Here is a 12,866-nt window from a genome sequence, read left to right on the forward strand (position 1 = left end):
ATTATTCAGTACTCCTAGTATATACTTTCTCTCCCATATAACATATCAAAAATTCCTAACAGCAGAGACGATTTGCAGAGAACCACGCAGAGAAAAACAGTTCGCCCCTACGAATCCAAAAGTAATACTTACCGATATCCGCTGGAGCTGATTTTTTACAGGGCCCCATAAAATAATATTCAAAAATTTATGGATATTTTTCTAGATTTTTTCGGGACCCGAAATGGGACCAAACGAGTTTTTCTCTGTGTGGTTCTCTGCAAATCGTCTCTGCTCACTTGTCAGTTCCGCGTGAGCCCACATATTATGTGATACGAAAGATTATAAACTGAGAGTATTGAATAATTTTTTTTGTACAAGCTACTCCTTCCGTTTAAATTTAATAGTTTTTTTTGAAATTCGTTATATTTTTCAATCGATTATATCTTCTAATTTATAATATTTTACGTGATTTCGAAAATAATGTATTATAGAACTAATCGAAATCTATCAAACAAGATTCATATTCGATATAAAATTCATTACGGATTCATCGATATAACTCATTTTTTAGCCGGTTAGAATAGAACTAGAAACAATTAAATCTGGACGGAGGGAGTATAAAAACAAAGAGAAACTTTTATGTATGCAAGAGATGGAAGGGGTGGCGGTGTCCCCTCCGGTTCATTTTTAATTTTTTGGCCATTTTCCAAACATATTTGATGATCGGCTCCGTTCATCATCCAAAATAGAGGAGGAAATAGAGGATGGGTTAAAACGAGGATTTCCTCCAAAATAGAAAAATAGAGGAAGACATGAAGGATTAGAGGATGGGTTGCAGATTATGCTCTGAATACAACTCATTAAAAAATAAAAACCAACAAATTTTAAGTCAAAAATACTCTCATGTGTCATGACCATTTTATCCATGAAATTTCCTACGTACACTACAACCCTTCATCTTCCTCCTTCTTACACTACAAATCCTAGTTTTGTACACTTCAAATCACCCACCTCTCCCATTTTTCATCCCATTTTTCATCTCGTTCCCAATGAAAACCAATCAATGATGCCACAGACATAGTAGTTTGGGAGCTAGAATCATTCATGGAGAAACCCACAAAAAAAATTAAGACAAAAATACTCTCATGTGTCATGACCATTTTATCCATGAAATTTTCTACCTACACTACAACCCTTCATCTTCCTCCTTACACTACAAATCCTAGTTTTGTACACTTCAAATCACCCACCTCTTCCATTTCTCATCTCGTTCTCAATGAAAACCAATCAATGATGCCACAGACATAGTAGTTTGGGAGCCAGAATCATTCATGGAGAAACCCACACAAAAAAATCTACTTCACTTAGTTTTTTCCGACATTGTTAGATATCCAATCCCAAAATTCGTACGGTTTTTCTGATTTTAAAATATGAAATATGAACGTATTTTCAGATTTTAAAATTCCAACGTTTTATGTATTTTTCGTGCATTGCTAAAAAATTCTTTGGATATTAGAATATGAAAATATGAACTACTTTCAGATTTAAAAATACGAAAATATGTGCATATTTATAATTTTAAAATCCAAAAATATGTGCAGTTTTCAGATTTTTAAGATCCGACAACATTGAGGCTGACTAATTAAGTCTTACAGGTGGTGGTGTTGCCGACGGTGAATGATGCGGTGATGAAATGAGCTGTGGAGTGGAGAGAGGGAGTGACGAGAGGGGGTGATGGAGTTTGCTAGCGGCTGCGATGGTCTTGAATAGTCGGGGGTAAGTTGGGAATTTGAAAATTTGTTTCAAGTACAAAAGGGGTGGTTTTATTTGCAATGTGTTGTATTTAGTAAATAGTGAGTTGCTAATAGAAGTGGCCTTTCGTATTAGTTTTCTATACGTAACTTCATTTTTTGGGGTTTGATGATCACGGTGTCCGGACTAGTTATGTCCTCCCTAATTTGGTCAAATACAAACCATCCACGTTGGGATTAGAAAATTCACAATAAATTACTTTATTGCGGTCTGACGACTTTGACCCTATGAATCGAACCCCCCTAACCAACCAAGCTTACCCTTGGGACTTTTTTTATGAGCAACTCATTCACGCACAAGATTGGCCTAGTGATCACGGTCGTCTTACACTGAGGTTTTCATCCTCCTAAGGTACCAGCAAGGTACCCTAGTACGTGGCTTATAGTTAGCTAGGCTCGCATCTTTTCGGTTGTGGATTCACTTCTGGATTGCCGCGAGGGAGAGACATCACTATTCTTGCAAAGTGGATCGCTCAACCAGATAAACAAGTAGCTAAGGGCTTGTTTGATAACCTAAATTCAGCACTTAATATTGAATCGATTAAGTAATAAGTGATTCAGTAGGTTTGATAACCACATTTCATATTACTTAACAAATTAAGTACCACTTAAAATATAGGCTAAAAAGTTGAAAAAAATTAAGTAGCTTTGAGCTACTTAATTCTGGCTGAATTTTTGTGTACTTACATTCAACCGTCATACTACCACCACAACCACTTCCACCAACACCTCCACCACTCCACCACCACCACCACTCCCTCCATTACCACCACCACATCACCCCCACCAACTCCACCACCACCACTTCCTCCACTACCACCACCACGACCAGCTCCACCACCACCACCACCACATCACCACCACCACTCCACCACAACCACCACCACTACCATCACTACACCACCACCGCCACCGCTCCTACCACCACCACCGCCGCTCCACCGCTCCACCACTCCACCACCATCACCACCACCGCCACTCCCCCACCACTACCATCACTACACCACCACCCCCACTCCACCACCACCGCCACTCCACCGCTCCACCACTCCACCACCATCACCACCACCGCCACTCCCCCACCACTACCATCACTACACCACCACCCCCACTCCACCACCACCATCACCACCACCATTTCCTCCACTACCACCACCACCAGCTCCACCACTCCACCACCACCACCACTCCACCACTACCATCATTACACCACCACACACCACCGCTCCTACCACCACCTCCACCACTCCACCACCATTACCACCACCGCCACTCCACCACCACTACCATCACCACTCCACCACCACCACTACCAGCACTCCTACTACCTCCACCACTCCCCCACCACCACTCCACCACCATTACCAAAAGTATATTGTGACCGTTAGTAAATTAAGATAGAATTGGAACAAAATTAATTCATCATTTTTTTAATTCAGTACTTAATATATTTATCAAACAGCTTTTGAGCTTAAAAATTTCAGCATTCAGTTTCCAGTACTTAATTTTTCAGCTTTCAGTTTCAGTTTTCAGTTTTATCAAACAGCCCCTAAGAGGGGTGCAGTTGAAGTGATCAGAGAACCAAGGCACCGGGGACCAAGCAGCACCAGAACTGGCCGAACCGAACCGAGGCACGAGAGACCACGGTTCATACATAGCAACCCAAGGCTGTAAAGTAGTAGTAGAGGCTGTAGAGCATAGAGCATTTCAAATGAATGTGAGCAAATAGAGACATCCATCGACAGCAACAGAAGAATATCGATCATCACAATTCACAAGTCCAATAGCACCCCCAATAAACAAAATGATCGAGCAGATGCAAAAAATCAAGAGTCAGGGGGTACGTACAAAGCTTGAGACGCACACGCGCACAAATTCAGAGATTTGCAGGCACATGCATGCGCACAAAGCTTGAGACCCAGTTAACTAGTTGGGTCTAGCCACATTCTTTTAGCCTACTAAAGAGTTTTGTAACATGAGGGTTGTTAAAAGTGTTTGTGTCTAACCAATGTGGCACAAGGTAACAAAGAGAAGATTTGAAGAGGTTTCAAAACACTTGAAAATTAGATACACATCCCCAACAGGAACTTTTGCGCTTGTGATGAACATTTGCCGGGCATCTGTGTTAACAAGGTCTTAGTATGCATGTGCAAGGGGCGGAGATAACTAGTGAGGCGGTGGGGTAGGGATTCTGTAATACCCCTAATCTTTAATTATGTTTTAAGTTAATTATGTGATGTGTTTTGGACTTAATTAGCTAGCTAAATGAAATTGGAACATAAGTGGTTATAGGTCACACCAACACAGGATAGTTTTTCTTGTAATCTGTTAAAATGAAAACGTGTAATATTTCCCCCATCCTCATCACACGTAGAGAGAGAGAGAGAGAGAGAGAGAGAGAGAGGAGAGAACCGTTCGGTGAGAAGGAAAAAGAAGAAGAAGAAAATCTTGGAGATTTCTTCCTAGACTTGGATTGAAGCCTAATTTGGTAAGTACATGCCTAGATGAGTAAAATTTCTTGTTCTTGATGTTCAATTTTTGCTAGAAGTGTTGAATCTAAGTGGGTTTAGGGTAGAGATTGAAGCTTGTGTTGGAAACCCATGAACCCTGTTTAAATTCCCAGAAATTGACATGTTTAAAGTTGGTGTAATTCATGAATTTGGTATATTTGAGGCAGCCCATGAGTATGCTCTGGTTTGCTCATGTTTTTGTGAAGTTTCTGTATGAGTTTTGATGTGAATTTTAGGGTTTTACCTCAGAAATTCGTATAGCTTGTGGGTAGGCTACTTAGAGCTCCAACAGAATTGAATCTGCCTTGTTCTTGAGGAATTTTTCTCACCATCTTCCCGACCTTAATATTTTTTGATATTTTTACTGAAGATGCCTGTATGTGTCTACTTTACTGTGTAAAATTTTCAGAACCTAATTCACAATGTGGAAGAAGTTAAAATTCGTTAACCGACCTGCTGTTGTGGTATCTGCAGTGCTGACAGCATCGTCGCACTTTACGGGAACGGCTATAATTTTGAGCTCGGGCGATGAAATTGCGATCCGATTTCTGATTTTGAAACTAGACTCATAGACCTAAAAAAATGCATGAAGATTGTGTCTTATTTATTCTTGTGCAAAGTCAGATTTTAGGTTAAAGGTTATGAACCTGCAGATTCTATGACTAATTTTTTAAGGCTAGCTATCTAATTTCATATTCTTACCATAGGACCTTATGTTCATTTAAAATAGGCTTGTTTGACATTCTCTAATCATGTTTTGTTGCTTAATTGTCTTAGGAGGTTCGGGTGACACATGGATACGAGGTGAGTGATTAATACCCAAAACACATGGTTTGTTATAAGCTTTACGCTTCAATGATGTGTTATAATTTGATATGAACTCCATGGAATATCAATGGAAGATGGCAATGTTTTATATCTATTAATGGCATCCTCCCACGTCCCAGCTTGTTAGGGGACACGTGCTAAAAGGCTAGCAAGGCATGGCTATTATTTCGGATAACGAAAGACGTCTTAACTTATCCACTACCGGGGACGCCTGGTAGACATGAAATGAATAAAGGATGTGCATTACTATGCTATGTTGCTATGAGAAATGATTCGTTTTTTTAAATGGTTTTATCATTGTCCATGGAAAGCATGTGAATTGCGTATTAATCATTCATACGAGCTTTGGCTTATGAATTTTCCCACCTTTCAGGCAACGGGACGTAGAGTGGTGGCGTGCAACTCTTCTTTTGGTCGCACTAAGTAGATGTTGGCTTGTAGATAGGGAGTTGTTTTTGGTGAGCATTTATGTATGTAAATATGCACAGCTCTGGGTGGTTTGCAATGTAGAGATCCTTGTAAAGACTTTTGGTTTGGCATATGAAATAAAATAGAATTTGCTTCCGCTTGTCGTTAATTAAGTCCCTTTAGTCATTTGCTAATGAGGTGTTTAACTTTAATATGGCCTTAGTGATGTGATCACTGGCGCCTTGTTGTGACTAGAGCCTTTAGGGGCGGGCTAGGGTCGTGACAGATTCCGAGTCCCTGCAGTGAGCTGAAAGCACTGCAGGTTGCAGCCCCCCAAAACGACGTCGTTTTGGGGGATTTTGGCCAATCCAGTAATAATACAAAACTACGTCGTTTTGAGACCCTAAATCCCCCAACGCCCCCAGAACTCCCCCAAATTTCAGGATGCTTTAGGTTTCCACGGCAACCATGGACGACGATAACCAGAACAGCAGTGCAACTTGAACACCACCACCACTGGCGACCACGATCCACGTCCCACCACCACCGGCGAGCACCACTACCCAACCCCAGCACTCCCCCACCGCCGGCGACCACCCCTTGGCTTCTGCGCACTCCGACCGCTGTTACCCCCACCACGAAGGTCTCTCTCTCCTCTCTCTCTCAATTAGTACCAGTTGCTAAAAAAATCATAAATTGAGTTGGTAGAAAAAAAAACCCCAAGTTCAAAAAAGGGTTTCATAAAAAATTGTAGGAGACAAGGTGCGGTATACGGGTTACTTTCGAATGCAGAAAAGCATCCAGAAAAAGTGTAGATTCAACCTAGTGTGGATATAGCCATAACATATTTTGTCCATACACTGACATTTCTCATCCATTTTCTTGTGGTTTAACAGCTCTTTGTATGCCTTTGTAGCTGATTACCTCTTTGAATTGAATTGAATTTGCATATACTAGCAAATAAAATTAGCTGATTACTTGATTGATGTGCCGCTGTGCATAGGATTGTATTAACCGTTTTTCCTTGTTTGTGCAAATTGAATTTGCAGATTTTCTGGGTGGCTGTTTTTGGGGCTAGAATGAGCTATTTTCTGGGTTGTTTACCAAGCTAAAACAGGCTGTTTTTTGTGGAGTTTTTGGGCTGGTTTTATGACTGAGTTTTGGGGTGATTTCGGGGCTCAAATGGACCGATTTTCAGGAGCTGAAACGAAGCAGGTTTTGGGACTATTTTGGGGCTGAATTTGGAGTTAAATAGAGCTGTAACGGGCTATTAGGAACTGGAAATTTTATAGGCTGTTTTACCGGGTTGTTTCGGAGTGAAATCGGGTTGCTTTCGGAGAGAAAATGGAGCTGTTCAGAATTGGTTTATGGAGCAGATTTTGGGGTTGCTTTGAGAGTTGATTGCATGTATTTATACAGCAAGGAGAAAATGATTATGGTAGGCTTGGTAGCAAGATGTGTGAAAAATATGCAAACAGCGAGGGGGGGTTAATCTGTTTAGGCTCAATGTTAGAGAGAATTGGACACTCTCTAGTAAGCTGATGCCTTCTTATAGAACTGGGTTTTGGGCATTCAGTATTAACTTTCTCAGAATCTGTGATAATTGCTCCTAAACCATAATAATGCCAACAATTATATATTGCCAACAGATTAAAAATGTCAAAATACATCATGTTTCACCACCAACAAATTGATAAAATGTCAAAATACACCATTTTTCACCACCAACAAATGGATAAAATGTCCAAATACACCATTTTTCACCACCAACAAATTGATAGTCAAAAATACATGTTTCGTCACTTTTCAGTCGAATATTTTTCAACAAAGACGGCATGTTCCCTCTTCAAAAACCAACTCGAATGCATCTCCCTCTTCATTCACATTCTAGTTTTGTCGGGATTGTTGTGGAGCACTAATCAACTCAAAAAATTCATCATCTTGCAAGAATGTCTCATCTCCCGTCACCTGAAAGAAATAAGAAGAAGATAAGTTGAAGCAAATAAAACAGAATGAAATTATACTACGAACCAAGAATGTATTATAGATGTCTTACACACCTCAAAAGTTTGTGGATGGAATGATGTTTGGGAAGACAAATTAGATTCGCAATTGATCATTTCGGGCATATAGGGCATTGGAACATCCTAATTCACAAGAAAATCAACAACATATTCTTACATAATGTAAAGAACAAGAACTTGAAATAAAGTAGTTAAGCATTATTTGTTAATACCTGATAAAGACTGGTAGGTGTGACAGTAAGTTTTTTCCTCTTTCCATTCTTCTCATACCAAGGTTTCAAACGCTTACCCTTCCGTTTGTTAACTCCGGCTTTCTTCTTCAAACCATTGACTCCTCGAAACCTAGGATCATTCACCTCTAACTGGTCAATTCCCTCATCAATAGAGTCTCCCACCTCAAGCAACATTTTATCCACTTTGGCACACATGTCCTCCACTCCGATGGCTACGAACTCATAAGCAGCTTTCAATTCACACGATCGAGCACACAATTTTACCATTTTGGGACAAAGATTCCTATAACGCGCTGCTTTTGCCAATTTAGGATCATCCTCCTCCACGCTAACTTTGCTATCCTTAGATGCACAAGCTTTTGCGTCTAATCTCCATCGACGTAATATATAACTTTCAGGAATTTCCATAACACTCATTCTATCAAGACCTTTAATTTCATGACCACAAAGAATTCCAAAGTTCTCAAATTTTCGACAAGTACAATGAACCTCTCGACAAATATTATCCCCAAACTCATCCAATTTAACACTACCTGACACAAGAAACTCAATATTTCCCCCACACTGGCTCTCCAAAGACTTTTTTCCATGCAAGCCGATCACACACTTGAATTCTCCTTCAAACTCATGGTGTTGTTTCACTTTACAAGAAAGGGACAAGTCAACCTCATCGTGGAACAAGTCAAATAGAGGAGGAGTATAAAATTGTGCAACTTGAATTAACATGGGGGATTTTTTCAACTTTTGTTTTGGTAGCTTTTCCCTAGAATCAAATATAGAATCAATTTCGTTATCCCGCTTCTCCATAACAAGTCTATCAAAATGTGTAAAAAATTGAACAATGTCATGATCAAACTTCACAAATTTCTTTATCTTTGCATTTAGGCTCTCACTAAGTTGGGTGCTTCGCATTCCCGTTGTGAACGACCACTTCATGTATACATGTGCCCACTTCTTTCTAATATCCCAAGTTTTCTTCATCCACATGTTATCTTGCAAGTTGGTATTTTTTTATCAAAGTTTCCCAACCTTCTTCTAACTCTCGTTCATCCTCGTACCCAAAAATGCAAGTATTGAGCTCTTTCCCAAAGTCTGAATCAGCCTTGAACAAATGGCCTAAATGCTTCAAAGCATTTTGATTGAGGTGAAAAGTGCACAATCCATGAGTAACGTCAGGCATGACAATTGAAATTGCCTTGGCCATTGCGGCATCTTGGTCTGTGAATATGAACACGGGCTTTTTTCCCCCATTGCACGCAAGAAGGACTTAAATAACCATTCAAAAGATTCCGAAGTTTCATCATACAAAAGAGCCGCACCAAAAATTGCCGTCATTCTATAATGGTTAAAGCCGGTGAATATAGCAAGTGGCCGACACTCTTTATTTGTTTGGAATGTTGTGTCAAAAGACATAGCATCTCCGAAAAGTCCATAATCTGTGATCATCTCATGGTCAGCCCAAAAAATATTAGTAATCTTTTCCTCAATATCCAATTGAATGTCATAGAAAAAGTAAGGATTTTCAGCCACTCGAGTTTGAAAGTATCCTAACAAAGCCCCAGCTTCACCATATTGTAAGCTCCTCTGTCTTCTTGCACGCAAGTAACTTCTATGGTCGTCTAGTGTGAAGCCTACGTTTTCCCTCCCCCCAGATTGGGCACTAATAAGATCATGTGATGCCTTAACCGATAAACTGCTGTCAACGGCTAACTCGATATTTAGAGCTTGTGCCTCACGTATCCTTCTTTGAGAGCGCAACAAAAAAGAAGTTTTAGGATCATGGAAAACATGATTGTGATTTTCTTCAAACTTCGTCATGGACCATTTTGATTTCTGTCGGTTAAACGCTATGTACATGAATGCAATGCATTTAGTTCTTGTCTCCCTTCGAGGTTGTTCTACCACTAGGGACCGATTATCCGTCTCTCTCTCGCCTTCCTTACTACAAACAAACTTCCGATTAATCATTATACCATCTTTTTTGCTGTTTGTGCAATAACATCTTCTAATGCCAAAACCCATAATTCTTGCATGATCATTGTAAAACTCATATGCATCCTCCTCTGATTCAAATTCCATTCCAAGAGAAAGAGAGTAATCTTTGGACAACTCTTTCATAGTCTCCTCAGGTCCAATACCACTTTTCATTCTAACATAAAGTCATAAACATTAAGGTTAAAAATCATATTCTATAAGTAATTGTGCAGTACTAATAATCTACAAGTATGGTTAGACCTTACAAACTAAAAATCTTTATTTTTTTGCTTCAAAAAGGATATGGGACCACAAGCATCATTAATCAGGGGAGTGCATTCAAACAAAAGGCCAACCAACCCACTCCCAATGCTCTTACCAATGGAGTAGTATAAGAATAAATCATAACTAAGTATAAAATAATACCCTCTTGTTTGGCCACTCATACAGGAAATCACCAAATTCTTTATCATTCGTCTCTATATTTTCTTTTGACTTTCAATAGAAAATGATTTTCTAGATCCAATATCTTTTCTGGAATTTCAACCCAAAAGACAAAGTTCATTCCGAGAACCGAAAGGATACACTATATCAATATACAAAATGGTAAGATCGGGGCTAGCTTGTCCGTGTTTTCTTTTCCATTGACGAACTGGGAAGACCTTCCGAGACCCGAAGATTTTGAACAACTCAACAGGTTCATATTTTGTGCGAGGAAAAATTATACTAATGACCACCGAAATTGAAAGAAAGCAGATAGAATCTTACCGGTCCGGAGAGGTAGGAGGTGCACGATCAACGGTTGTGGGCGGCGTCGATGGTGCGCCATCAACGATTGTGGGCGGCAACAGAGGTGACGAAGTGGTGTCTTTTGGCGACGGCAACGGAGGAACGGCGAGGGTCAAGTTGCATGGCTGTTCTGGGCTATAGTCGTCCATAGTTGCCGTTTTCATGGTTGTCGTTTCAAACTCAGCCCTAAAAGAATCGTAAATATTTGGGGGAGTTTTGGGCGGCATATTTGAGGGAATTAGGAATCTCAAAACGGGTTTAGTTTTGTATTATTACTGGATTGGCCAAAAATCCCCCCACTTCAAGAAAAATTGCATTGGGTGACGAATGAATATCGTCACAAATTGCTTGTTTTTCGTCACAAATAATATAGGTGATGAAAAAAAATTTGTCGACTAAAGGTTGTCGAGGATTCCTACCTGGTGACGAAATCTATTTTTCATCACCTATAGTGTCTTTTGATGACGAAATATTTCGTCATCAAAAAGTGAATAATTGGTGACGAAATTTTTTTCCTCACTTATTGTGTTTTTTGACGACGAAATTTTTTGTCATAAATTATTCCTTTTGGCAACGAAAAAATTCGTCACTGATGAGTCTCATCGGTGACGAAAATTTTCGTTGCAAAAGACATTTTCATATGGGAAAAAAATCCTTCTTTCTTACTCTTGCTGGGTTTCGAACCCGAGTCTTTTGAGTTTTTTGCGCAAGCTCTAACCAACTGCACCACACACACTTTTCAGTAAATATTTGAAAAATCTAATATATAACATATATGTTTAACATAAAAATATATTTCAAATGTAATTTTAAACCTTTAAACATTAAAATTAGTAATTTTGATAAACATGAAAGTTGTAGGCAATTGAGTTATTGTTCAAACCCAATTTGAATTATCTCAATCGGAGTTTTTAGTAAAGAGTTATGTTCGAAATACATTTAGTGACAAAGCGCAATTCATAAATTTCGTCACGAAAGGTACCCATTTGATGACGAAATATATTTTTCGTCACTGAAAGCGTTAAAAAGGTGACGAAATTATTTTTCGTCACCAAAGTTAAGCATTTGGTGACAAAAAAAAATATTTCGTTACTAAATTGGTCTCATTTAGCGACGAAATATTTTTTTTGTCACCAAATGATTATCTTTGGCGACAAAAAATAATTTCGTCACCTTTTTTTAAGCTTTTGGTGACGAAAAATGTATTTCGTCTCCAAATGGGTACTTTTGGTGACGAAAATAGTTTTTTCGTCGCTAAACAGGTATAATTGGTGACAAAATTATTTCGTCACGGAAGTTGTCAAAACGGTGACGAATTTATTTTTTCGTCGCCAAATATACTCATTTAGTGACAAAATTAAATTTCGTCGCCACTTTTTCGTCACCAATTTTCATTTTTCTTGTAGTGCCCAAAACGACGTCGTTTTGGAGGGCTGCAACCTGCAGTGCTTTCAGCTCACTGCAGGGACTCGGAATCCGTGGGGTAGGTGCCACCCCCACCCACACCGTACCCCTAGTTTCAAGCCAAACTTATTATACGGTAAGGAAATTCGATTGGACACCTATATATTTAGTATTTGGACAATTTAGATTTTACACATATAAGAGGTAAATGTTTTATTTTTTTAAATGAACGGTTTGTAAGGTAATAACGTCCGAGATTAAATTCTTTACACGACCGGTGTAAATAATTGTTTCCTCCAAATCAATTATATTGCGCCAAGTCGCCATGCTTTATTAATTGGGACCACTGTTTTGCAACGTGACACAATATAATTGATTTGAAGGAAATAAATATTTACACCGGCGGTGTAAAGAATTTATTCTCATAACGAATTTCATTCGAAGAACTTAAAAGAGTTAGAGTAAACTTTTATTCTTTTAACAAAGACAAAGGCCACGAGAAAATTTAACTACATGAATATACATATAACCTTATTCTTCACACTTTTATAGATAAATAAAATAAAATAAAATGTAACAACAAAAAGTAGGCTCTCATATATATATATATATATATATATATATATATATATATATCGAGCAATGCCACCCCCTGAATTTAAATGTTGGCGCCGTCACTGTGTGAACTCTAGGCAGGTCTCAATAAGTTGCTGATCGAAGGTTTAGATAAATCGCAATTCATTTGCTCGTCGATACCACGCAAAGAATAAAATACTTAGGGGTTTGCTGTTGTTTTTTTTATTCGGAAAAAGAAATTTACTAATCTTTGAAAAAGAATACAAAGATTAAACCAAGGAAGATCCAAAATCAGAAGGCAACACGCCAACCAAACCTAACAACCAA

At 38.9% G+C, this 12,866-nt stretch overlaps 3 protein-coding genes across 3 annotated transcripts; 1 reads left to right on the forward strand and 2 right to left on the reverse strand.

Moving 5' to 3' along the window:
- The first annotated feature begins 5,752 nt into the window (after window positions 1–5,752).
- LOC131317148 (uncharacterized) lies at window positions 5,753–6,934 on the forward strand. The gene is made up of 3 exons (XM_058346720.1): window positions 5,753–5,761; window positions 5,826–6,182; window positions 6,589–6,934. The coding sequence occupies exons 1-3, from the start codon at window positions 5,753–5,755 to the stop codon at window positions 6,649–6,651; spliced, it is 429 nt and encodes a 142-aa protein (XP_058202703.1). The 3' UTR covers window positions 6,652–6,934.
- Window positions 6,935–7,196: 262 nt separating this feature from the next.
- LOC131316874 (protein FAR1-RELATED SEQUENCE 1-like) lies at window positions 7,197–8,785 on the reverse strand. The gene is made up of 3 exons (XM_058346374.1): window positions 7,776–8,785; window positions 7,600–7,686; window positions 7,197–7,507 (listed from the first exon to the last, which is right to left on the reverse strand). Exons 1-3 carry the CDS (start codon window positions 8,781–8,783, stop codon window positions 7,427–7,429), a joined length of 1,176 nt encoding a protein of 391 aa, XP_058202357.1. The 5' UTR covers window positions 8,784–8,785; the 3' UTR covers window positions 7,197–7,426.
- Window positions 8,785–10,786, reverse strand: LOC131317149 (protein FAR1-RELATED SEQUENCE 5-like). The gene is made up of 3 exons (XM_058346721.1): window positions 10,539–10,786; window positions 9,173–9,945; window positions 8,785–9,062 (listed from the first exon to the last, which is right to left on the reverse strand). The coding sequence occupies exons 1-3, from the start codon at window positions 10,784–10,786 to the stop codon at window positions 8,785–8,787; spliced, it is 1,299 nt and encodes a 432-aa protein (XP_058202704.1).
- Between the last annotated feature and the right edge of the window lie 2,080 nt (window positions 10,787–12,866).

The sequence above is a fragment of the Rhododendron vialii genome, chromosome 2a (assembly GCF_030253575.1).
Source record: "Rhododendron vialii isolate Sample 1 chromosome 2a, ASM3025357v1".
NCBI classification, from domain to species: Eukaryota; Viridiplantae; Streptophyta; class Magnoliopsida; order Ericales; family Ericaceae; genus Rhododendron; species Rhododendron vialii.

Bases quoted from the DNA above. Each gene is read 5' to 3' on its own strand.
- LOC131317149 (XM_058346721.1), bottom strand. From the start codon at position 10,786: ATGCCGCCCAAAACTCCCCCAAATATTTACGATTCTTTTAGGGCTGAG. The intron at 9,946-10,538 runs GTAAGATTCTAT...ACTTTATGTTAG, and splicing joins CCTCCTACCTCTCCGGACCG to AATGAAAAGTGGTATTGGAC. The intron at 9,063-9,172 runs GTCGGCCACTTG...TGGTTATTTAAG, and splicing joins ATTCCAAACAAATAAAGAGT to TCCTTCTTGCGTGCAATGGG.
- LOC131316874 (XM_058346374.1), bottom strand. From the start codon at position 8,783: ATGTGGATGAAGAAAACTTGGGATATTAGAAAGAAGTGGGCACATGTA. The intron at 7,687-7,775 runs GTATTAACAAAT...CTTGTGAATTAG, and splicing joins CACCTACCAGTCTTTATCAG to GATGTTCCAATGCCCTATAT. The intron at 7,508-7,599 runs GTGTGTAAGACA...TATTTCTTTCAG, and splicing joins TCCATCCACAAACTTTTGAG to GTGACGGGAGATGAGACATT.
- LOC131317148 (XM_058346720.1), top strand. The intron at 6,183-6,588 runs GTCTCTCTCTCC...TTGAATTTGCAG, and splicing joins CTGTTACCCCCACCACGAAG to ATTTTCTGGGTGGCTGTTTT.